We start from the raw sequence: 11,202 nt of genomic DNA on the forward strand, positions 1-11,202 counted from the left end.
AAAAAGAATGAGAGGGAGTTGCAACTAAGATGGACAAGAAAATAAAGAAATTAATTCTTAAAAAAAAGAAATTAAAATGAAAAAAAATCAAATAAAAGAAAAAAATAATTACAATAAGGTTAAATTTATGAGGCATTTATCTAATGAATTGCAGCTCTCTTTTTCCACCACTTGATAATCAAAGAGTTTCCAAATTTTAGTTCCATATTTGAAAATTTACTGTAAATATTTGAGCTATTCTAATGTATTTTTAGAATTTTCAATCAAGATCTCAGCAAACTTAACAGCAATGTGGAAAGTGAGGCAATCAAACACTTGAGCACATTCATTTTTTATATGACCAAGATGGTTCATGACGATGACTTGAGAAGTGAAGCTAGTAACATTCTCGGCACGATGATCATTTTTCTTTTAACTGTAATATTAAGCGAATTCTAAGCATCTAAACAAAATTTCAAAAGTTTAAAAAACAAACCCATAATCTCTTGCACGTCAAGAATGAAAGACAGATCTGCATTCCAGAGCCAATTTGACAAATTAAAATTCCTCTTTGGTCATATATGTGTCGAGAATAACTAAGAAACCATATCAAGTTACCTCATGAGTTGATAGGTTTATTGGATTATTGGAATTGAGATGTGAAACATGATGGAGAGAGAAATTAAAAAAAAAAAAAAAGAAGGGGCCATATTTAGTCTGTTTGACAGATATTAACTGCAAAAACAATAATTAATAAACGGAAGGACTAAACAATTGGATATGATAAAAATTAAGGATATAATAATGTATTTTAGAAAAAGCGGGGACCGATTAGCATATTTAAGCATTATATAGGGATGTAATTGTAATTTTTCGTTCTATTTTCTTAAATAATTATTTTCTTTATTGCTACTAAATTTCATTTTTCGGAAAATGATAATAAATGCTTAAAATATCAATGTTTCAGTAATAAATGATAATAGCAAGTCTAAAATTATTAATTTTTGAAAATAATAAAACTTAATAAATCTTGCATTAATTAACAATATGAGTGTAAGTAAATTTTGATTTTATAGTTCTTAACTAATAATAGTAATTATATCAAATAACTAAATAAAATTAAATAAACTATATAACAGAATCAAATAGGCATATATTCACTGATATGTCAATCATGGGTAGGGGTGGATATAACTCAGGTCAAATCGAAAAATCAAATTGAACTTCCATTTGATTTGATTTTGGAAGTATTATAAAATTGTTTTGGTGTGCACTAATAGTTTTAGGGGCAGAGACTAATAGATTCTAGGGTAATCGGTGAAGTTGTCTATAAAGGAGTTGAGTGAGCTCCAATTCGTCAAACCTAAAATTTGGCTTAATAGAATTTTACTCAACTCAACCACGCTCGAGCTCAATAAGTTTCAAACTTATTGAACTTATTGAGCTCGAGACTCCAATTAAACTCGATCAAAACTTGTTTATTTGAACTTGTTTGATATTATTTAAATTCATTGTAGTTCAAAATACTTTATACAAAATTCAAGCAATATAGATCAACCCAAACTAAACCAACCCAATACAATATAATTCAACAAAAACATTTAAATATATCATTTGATGTGTGATATACATAAAGGAATAGGTAGATAGATCTTCTTAATTGTTTTTTTTTTTTTCTCTCTTTGATAATCTGCAAATTAAAACATAAATAAACTTTTCTGTAAAAAATAATTTAATGACTATCATTTAAAGTTTCAATAAAGAAAATATTAATAAATGAATTACTTTACTCTTCTTTTTAATCGCATCAACAACACGACATCAATCTCCACTACATAATAATATTTAGGGCAATTCTAGTAGATGTGATATTTTAAAACTTATGTTTAGTTTGACTTTTCAATTTAAATTGTTGTCAGTTTGGATTTGTTTTTACTTTTATGGCCTTTTTTATTTTGTTATGCGTTAATTTGTTAATAAATCAGCGTTTTAATTGCTTTGTGTTTCCTTTTCTATTAATTTCATATTTCAATTATCAATATTTTTAATTGCTTAGTGTTTCCTTTTGTATTAATCTCCTAGTTTAATGATCATTTTCTTTTGTTCAGTTTCTTCTCTTTTTTGCTGCCGTTTTTTTTAGCCAGCTCTCGTCTTCTATTTTTTATTTCTTCGTTTTCTTCCAGCATTCTTTTTTTAGTTTTTGCTCTTCTATTTTTTGTTTTTTCGTTTTCAGCTAGCTCTCGTCTTCTATTTTTGTATAAACAAAACTGTCACCGCTATGGATGTTGTTTATATTCTGTATGTTTGGATTGATACTGATACGATATATATATATACCGTATTTACTTAGTCTAATCTAATGTGTTAACTGGTGTGTGTGTATATATATATTAATTGATTTTACAGATACAGTATATATATAGTGTATATATTAATGCAGTATATGTAACGGCCCAGCCCATGTGTGATATTGTTCGCTCTGGGCCCTACGGCCCGCACGGTTTTGTTTTTGGGAGAAATGAGAAACTTCCTAGGAGGTCACCCATCCTAGGATTTCCGTTAAGCGAGCACGCTTAACCCTGGAGTTCTTCCAACTCTCCAGCCATTCCACCACCAAAAGGCCTCACACATGTTTTAAACCGCCCACATTAAGTACATCACTTCCCTCTCGCACTTAACCGATGTGGGATTCGCCTAAGGTGAGTGCACTGTGAGTGCACTGTCACTACAACCACCGCTCACAGCCACCGCTAATGTACTCAATATCTACCTCGGGTCTAAATAAAATATTATGTCCCTCTCTGTAGCACGATTCATGACCCGAGAAAATAATACCATATAAGATTCAAAAATTTTTGGGGCGTTATAGTATATACACCATATGTATCGTATTTACAGTCGTTGTTATCGTTGTTGCGGGTCGTCATCCTCATTATTATTTTTTTTTGAAAGAAAATGTTGGATTTTATTAGTCATCCAAACAAATTAACGAAGAAACAAAAGACGGGAAATTACAAAACCAATCTCCCACATTCGACAAGGAACGAGATGCTTGAGCTAGTCGGTGAGCAAACTCGTTGGACGAATGATAAACATGCTTAAACTTAAAAACACAACCAGATTGTGATGATAACTGCCGAATAGAAACGATAATATCACCCAAAATCGAGCCATACACAAGCCCACTTCCCTGTAGAGCATTAATTATCGATAAGTTGTCAGATTCCACAACAATTTGATGCCATCCTCTCCCCTCTAACCAGCTTAACGCTTCTTTGATGGCCATTGCTTCTGCTTCAATTGGCCTTAAACTGACCTCAAATTTGCCAATCTTAACACCCAACAAAACTGCATCACTATCCCATAAAACTGCCCTATAACCAGCACTAGTACCATCTGTATAAACAGCTGCATCCACGTTTAATTTGACCCAATTAAGTTCCGATTTTTGCCATTTAGACACAACAGATGGTGTTCTACTTGACCCAGCAGCGACCTTCAACCAATCAGACAGAAAACTCGAGGCTTTATGCCAAACAGCCATCGGTGAGGAGTGCTTCTGAGACCATATAATATCATTCCTCACTGACCAAATCTGTCAGCAAACAGTCATTGCCACAGCCACATCCTTATCATTAAAAATAGCAAAAATCTTCCCCATCCACTCTTGGAAGGAGGCAACCATAGGAGAATACCAGCCAAGGAAAGAAGCTCTCCAAACTTGCTTAGAAAACGGACAATGAACCAATAAACGAAAAATATTTTCATCAGATTGGCAACACAGAGGACATATGGAAGGAACATCCACACAACGCCTTCGCAACAGATCACGAGTTGGCAAAATATTATTGCTAGCTCTCCATGCAAAATTAATTACCTGTGATGGTGCTCTAATCTTCCATAAGCGAGTCCACAACCTCCTCATATCTGCATGGATCATTAATGGTTGTTTCTGCACAAGTGCTCTATAGGCAGTCTTCACCGAGTATGACCCATCAATCTCAAACCTCCAAATGATCTCATCAGCGACTCCAGTGATTATGGGTATTCTTAAAATGAAGGATACATCTCGATAATTAAATATTCTCCGTATCAACTGCTCATTCCACCTTCCATTTAACAATAAATCCTACACATAAAAGACTCCAACACCAGGGTCAAAATCTGTAGTAATAAACGGGTAAACCGCATCACGAAGCCATGGTTCTGACCATATAGCAATACTCCTTCTGCATCCAACTTTCCAGCACATCCCACTCTGAATAAGCTCCTAACTCTCCCGAAAACTTCTCCAAAGATAGCTGGGATTACCTCCCAAAGGTGCCGCAAGAAAATCGACATTCGCATAATATCTCACTTTTAGCAACTGTGCCACTAAGGATTCTGGCTCCTTAATCAATTTCCACCTAATCTTCCCAAGGAGAGCAATGTTGAATTCCCGTAATTGCTTAAAAGCAAGACCTCCAACATTTTTATCCCGGCATAAACATTCCCAACTCATCCAATGAATGCCTTTATGTGTAGCATCAGAACCCCACTAAAAGCGGCACATAATTTTCTCCAATTCATCACAAAGGGACTTTGGGAACAAAAGTAGCATCATAACATAATTAGGCACAGCTTGGAGCACTGTTTTCAAAAAAACTTCTTTACCTGCCTTTGATAACTTCTTAATCTTCCAAGAGTTGAGTTTTTTCCAAAATCGATCCTTAATGTACCCAAAGACTTCTTTCTTATTCCTCCTGATAGCCATAGGTAGCCCCAAATAAGTGCCAAGGTCATCGTGTTCCCCAACCTGCAGTAAAGAGCAAATGTCCCTCTTTGTACCAGTATCTGTGTTTGGGCTAAAATAGACCAAAGATTTTGAAAAATTAATGGCGTGTCCTGATGCAAGCGCATGCTCTGAAAGCAAAGACTGAATAGTTTGAGCCTCTGGAATAGTAGCCTTAAAAAATAAAACACTGTCGTCGGCAAAAAATAAGTGGGACACTGTTGGAGCACCTCTAATAATTTTTATCCCATGAATTGCTCCTGCATTCTCCTTTGCTTGAATAAGTCGTGAAAGGGCTTCGGTACAAATAATAAACAAATAAGGACTTAAAGGATCACCCTGCCGCAAACCCCTACTAGGTACAATAGGTCCGATAACCTGTCCTTGATGCAAGACTTTGTAAGAAACTGAAGAACTACAGTGTAGAATTTGGGCAATCCATTTCTCGCTAAAACCCATTTTCCTCATAACAACACTTAGGAAAATCCACTCAAGCCTATCATAGGCTTTGCTAATATCAATCTTCAATGCAGCATAGCCAACTCTTCCACATCTTCTAGCTTTCAAATAATGAACTGACTCAGAGGCAATAATTGAGTTATCCTGAATGTGCCTTCCCAGTACACAAGCACTTTGAGTCGGCGAAATAATTTTTGGAAGGATAGCCTTTAATCTATTCGCATACATCTTGGATATAATCTTGTAAAGGACTTGACATAAGGCAATAGGACGTAAGTCCATCATTGTGACAGGATTTTGCTTCTTGGGAATTAACACCAGAAGAGTTTCATTCAGAAGTGGCGGGAATGTACCTGCATCTGCACATTCAATACAAAATCTTGTAACATCAGGGCCGATGATACTCCAAAAGTGCTGGTAAAAGCCGGGATTTAGTCCACCAATTATAACATCCCTTCCCGGTCCACCCGTTAACCCGAATGAACTGAGCCGAGACGCTACAATCTGGTTAAACTTATATCCTGTCATGCTGATATCATCCTGTATGCTAAATATGAATATAAAACACTCCCAATTAAACTTCAAACTTTCAATATCTCCAACTAATCATCATAATCCTCAATAGCATTTAATATCTAGCAATTAATTTCATTCAGAATCTATATCAAGTCTTCATGACCTAATCATACCAACTATAGTAAAATATTTCATATTCAATCATTTCCTCCAAATACTTACACCATAATAATTTCATGCTTCAATTATATTTCCAATTACATAAGCTCTAACAAATGTAATAATCATACATGCCATAAATCTTAATACATGCCATAATTCTTAATTATACAACTCTCAATCTACTATGACTAAAATAGTCACTTCTGTTTTGATGGTACTCTTTTAGTCTTCAAGTAGCAACCACGATCTTCAACCTGCGCGTGATAAAAATCGACGCGCTGAGTATAAAACTCAGTGGTGCTCATAATTCACATACTTAACAAAGTGTGGTGGCAATTAACTTAAAATACAAATTTCATAAAGCATTGATCATCATAGAATCAGTAAATTTCAACATAAATGTCTCTTTATAGCAACGAATAAACTTCTAATTCATAAACATCAATAATTTAGTTCTAATTATCTCATAACTCCTTTACATGAACCTGTAATCACACATTATGATACTAGCATAATCTTACCTGCTGTTCATTGTGTTGTATGGATGAGATCAATAAACATGTAAGAATACATAACAGTATGTGTTCATTGTCTTACTTGCTATTCATTATGTTGTATGACTTATGCACTTTTAGTCACATCATATAAGTTATGATTAATAACATCTCATGATTGTATGGATCCGTAAAGATTCAATAACTAAACTTGTAAACATATATAGCATTATACTTTCATGATCTTACCTGATGTTCTTTATGCTGTATGAATTCTGCAACTTTGATTAAACTCAGTGAATATCACAATGAATAAAGAAACATATAAGCACATACATATGTAGAAATAAACATGTACTCACATATGGAATGTAAGCACACATATCATGATACTTTCATTTTACCTTGATGAGCTTTCTTGCTGTTTAGTATACTGTATGATTCATGCAATGTTATGTCAAGATATCTGTATGGCTCCATAAGGTTATAGTGAAACCGAAGTGATAAGAAAAACTGTATGAAACTGGATGAAACTGTATGCTTGGCTGCTATGGCCTATATAATCATATCCACTCAACGGCCTGTAGCCGGAGTACCAAACTGTATGGGGCGCAGATCTGCTATTCTATGTCGCGACATAGCCTTATCTACATGGTTTCTACCTAACCTCAATGGAGCATATTAATGGAATGACAATAGATAAAACAAAAGCATAGTAACTGTGTCATAATTTGCATGCTTGTGTCATGTTATTTTCACTTGCTTGTGTCATAAAATTAACTGCTTCATCATTTCATAAAATTTACTGCTTACCTGTATGTTGATAGCCTCGCCAAGCGGGCAACTTGTGTCATGTTAGTTTCACACCATTTGCATGCTTGCATTTTGTGTTTATACATGTGTTCATGTTGTCTTTTTGCTTTAAAATGATTGAAGACATACAAGTTGAGAAAAGGAATACAATTGCATAGAATTCATAACTTCATACACCATTTCACATCATTTCACAATTGCATAGAATACAATTACAAGTTGTGTTTACCTCATTTCACATCATTTGCATGCTTGCATGTTGTTTTGATGCATGTTCTAATGTTGTCTTTTTGTTTTAAAATGATTGGAGGCATATAAGTTGAGCAAAGGAATACAATTGCATAGAATTCATAACTTCATACACCATTTCACAATTGCATAGAATACAATTACAAGTTGTGTTTACCTCATTTCACATCATTTGCATGCTTGCATGTTGTTTTGATGCATGTTCTAATGTTGTCTTTTTGTTTTAAAATGATTGGAGGCATATAAGTTGAGCAAAGGAATACAATTGCATTGAAAATGAAGTCAAAAGAGCATAAAAACATAAGTCGCGAGCGCGCAAATGCAATTCGCGAGCACGCAAAGCACCAAAAGAGAGTCAGTGAGTTTACAGGCCAAGTCGCGAGCGCGCAAATGAAATTCGCGAGCGCGCGACGTGTTTTCCAGCCTGCGCAGTCTGTACTCTTTTGGCCATATCTCTCAATATATAACTCCGATTTGGGTGATTCAAAAACCCATATAAAGCTAACACATAGAGGAACAAATAACTCTTCTATGACACTTCCTAATTCCATCATTAAATGGGGTAAAAATCAAGGTGAAGTTACTGGTAACTTTTCCAGCAAAACTTGTTTCAGCATGAACTCAATATCTACTTCATTTATTCATTTCATCTCATGTTTTTTCACCATTTTCAGTCTTCTCACTCAACATTAAGCAACATATCATCTCATTTTCAACACATCACACAAATTATCATGTAAGGAAATGAATTAAACTAAAAGAGATAGCACACCTTGACTCCAAAAAGCTTAAGCTCTTCTTTTTAGCTTCCTTTTTCTTCTACCTTTGAGCTCACCTCTCCTATACATGAGAATTCTTATGAATACTCTAAAAATATCACCAAATGATTCAAGTATGAAATTCAAGAAGGTTTACTTACTTGGATAGAATAGAAGTTGAATTAATGTTTGAATCCCATTAACATCTTCACTACCATTAAAAGTGATGGAGAAAGGAAAGTGGAAGAGGAAAGTAGAGGAAGAAGATGAAGATAAGGATGAAGAAATGATAAGGAATGGAACTCACGGGTACATCTCCAAATATCATGGATTTTTATGTGAAAATTACCAAATGGTACCTCAAGTGTCAAAATGGTACAACTTAATACCTCAACTTTATATTTTAGTGCAAGCAAGTCCTAATCCTTATACTTTGATCTTTTTGTTTCCTTCAAGTAAGTCCACTTCTTCTCCTTATTTCATTCTAGCCCACTCTAGACTCTAATGGCTCGAACCGGGTTTTGGAGCAGCCCGACTCGACTCTAAGCAACGACTCGATTCAATAGAAAAATGGGACGTTACATCAATACTAGGAGACTTATCGCTCCCCATGGCAAAAACTGCCTGCCTCACTTCCTCGGCTGTAAACGCTTCCTCAAGATCCTGATTATCCAACCAAGACACACACCTGGGAATCGTGTTAAGGATACTCTCTGGTGAGCAAGCCTGTGCCGCATAAAGGTCACCAAAATAGTTTGATATAACACCACTTAGACCCGTGTCCCAAGTCTTCCACTCGCCATTAGAATCCTGTAACCGTTCAATTCTATTCTTCTTCTGCCTCGCAGTAGCCTTTGAGTGAAAATAGCGAGTATTCCGATTACCACACTGTAGCCAAAGCTCCTTAGCCCTTTGTTTCCAGAACAACTCCCGCTGCACATAAATTTCAGCCAGTCTCTCCCTTGCCTGCAAATAGTTTCATCTATCTGACTGTGATCTCCTACCTCGAAGCAATTTCAGCTTCTGTCTACAATCATTCAAGTCTTTCTTAAAACTGTGTCGATAATTTTCCCCCCATTCATTAAGTGCTTTACTACAAATCACCACTTTATCCAAGAAATTAGCTTCATTGTGATTCGTCCAGCATTTTTCTACCACTTGTCTACATTCCGGCTTCCTCGACCAGTGGTTATCAAAATGAAATAAATGCACCATATTCCTCGGCACATAAATCTGCATCTGTACAAAAAATAGGTAAATGATCATATGTGGATAAATCAAGAATCATCCCCTTGGACAGACGGAAGAGACATCGCCAACTCTCCAAAACTAAGACACGGTCCAACTTTGCCTCCGTGTGATCCTCTCCAATCCTTCCATTGTCCCACGTGAATGGATACCCTTCAAGTTTGAAATCAGATAAACCAGCATCACTTACGGCATTTTGGAAACCATGCAATAAGTTAATAGGCTGCGGTAGTCCCCCTCGCTTCTCAGAACTAAAAAGGATATCGTTAAATTCACCCATGCAGACCCAAGGAAGAGATGAAAGCGAACCCAATTGAGTCAACAGTCTCCATGATTCGTGCCTCCTGCTTCTATTTGGTTGTCCATAAAATCCAGTCAACCGCCATAGTCCAACTCCCAACAAGTCTACTTCCACATCAATAAAATAAAAGGAGGAGCCCAACAACTGAACATTACTAGCCCCTTTCCATAACAATGCCAAACCCTCACTATGACCATTATTATCAACAGAAAAGAAATCATCATAGCAATAAAGACTTTATTTCATTAATTTTATTTGCATTACAAATTGTTTCAATAAGGAAAATAAAATTCGGCCGCTTTTCCCGAGCAATTTGTAACAAATTCTGAACTGCCTTGGTATTGCCCAACCCACGACAGTTCCAGCTTAACAGACTCATTTTTGTCGGCGGGTCTGTGTGCCAGAACCCACCACTGCCCCGATTTTTGTCGGCGGGTCATCCTCATTATTGAATCACATAAGTTGTATAAGTATTTGCTCTTACAAATTTCGTGTTTCCTTGTATTTTCTTTTTCTTAGGATTTCATTTTTTTCAGCATTTCCTTTTTTCCTCCCGTTTTTTTAGTGTTTCCTTTTTTTAGGTTACTCACACTGTTTATTGTAACGGTTGAGAGTCATGTTGTTTGAAGTTACTTTGGATATTTTTGTTTTATTTTTGAACAAACCTGTTAGTTTCTTAATGTTTGATATTTTAAGACATTTAGTTAAAAGTAGAACCTTAAATTTCACATTTACCTAAAAACCCCAAATATTTATACCATCTTAGGAGCTAAAGATGTACGATATAGATCAATAATATCAAAGCGCTTATGTTACAACTTTTTTAATTTAAAAACACATCAGCTTTCCGGTTATTTTCAAACGGAAAAACTAACAGATGTATTTTTATGTAACGTTGATTAAAGTTTTAGTATTGTTTCGTAACAAATTAAATTTTAGACATGTCAATGAAATAGGATCTATATTTAAAGCATGACTGATGAAATTAAACCTTGGTTTTAAATATATAACATTTTAGGAATATAATTAATAATATATTTATTTCATCAAATAAAATAAAATTTTATTCTATAACCCTCGTAATACCCCTTCATCATAAACCATTGTTTATTTTATTATTATCCAATTATCAATAATTACATTATCCATTTTTATTTATATTCTTGCATATTTTACTAAGAATATAGTCTTAACATGTCAAAACTTCTACTGCTTGTCCTACTCCAAAGGAAAAGGAACTTCATGCTTTAAATATTAAAGAAAAAGATTTATTAACTAATTTTTTAATATTTCAATCAAAAACAAAAGTAATTTATTTCTAAACATATTTTTATGTAAATAAACTTGTAATCCATTTCTTTCATATATATATATATATGATGACATAAGAAATGGAGTTTGCCTAAGAGGGTCAAAGGGTGCATAATTAGGTGCCTTTTTGGCTAATTATGC

General features: G+C 34.7%; 1 protein-coding gene across 1 annotated transcript; it reads right to left on the reverse strand.

Annotated features, from left to right (window-relative positions):
* Positions 1-2,947: 2,947 nt before the first annotated feature.
* On the reverse strand, positions 2,948-10,129 carry LOC105637737 (uncharacterized). The gene is made up of 8 exons (XM_089724466.1): positions 10,071-10,129; positions 9,553-9,937; positions 9,306-9,440; positions 8,784-9,167; positions 4,637-5,623; positions 4,337-4,516; positions 3,857-4,108; positions 2,948-3,574 (listed from the first exon to the last, which is right to left on the reverse strand). Exons 1-8 carry the CDS (start codon positions 10,127-10,129, stop codon positions 2,948-2,950), a joined length of 3,009 nt encoding a protein of 1,002 aa, XP_089580592.1.
* Between the last annotated feature and the right edge of the window lie 1,073 nt (positions 10,130-11,202).

This window comes from Jatropha curcas, chromosome 7, assembly GCF_041381405.1.
Source record: "Jatropha curcas cultivar XTBG-Jc1 chromosome 7, XTBG_Jcur_1.0, whole genome shotgun sequence".
Taxonomy (NCBI): Eukaryota; Viridiplantae; Streptophyta; class Magnoliopsida; order Malpighiales; family Euphorbiaceae; genus Jatropha; species Jatropha curcas.

Bases quoted from the DNA above. Each gene is read 5' to 3' on its own strand.
- LOC105637737 (XM_089724466.1), bottom strand. From the start codon at position 10,129: ATGAGTCTGTTAAGCTGGAACTGTCGTGGGTTGGGCAATACCAAGGCA. The intron at 9,441-9,552 runs GCAAAGTTGGAC...TTTTTTGTACAG, and splicing joins TTGGAGAGGATCACACGGAG to ATGCAGATTTATGTGCCGAG. The intron at 3,575-3,856 runs GTAATTAATTTT...GTTTGCTGACAG, and splicing joins AGATTAGAGCACCATCACAG to ATTTGGTCAGTGAGGAATGA.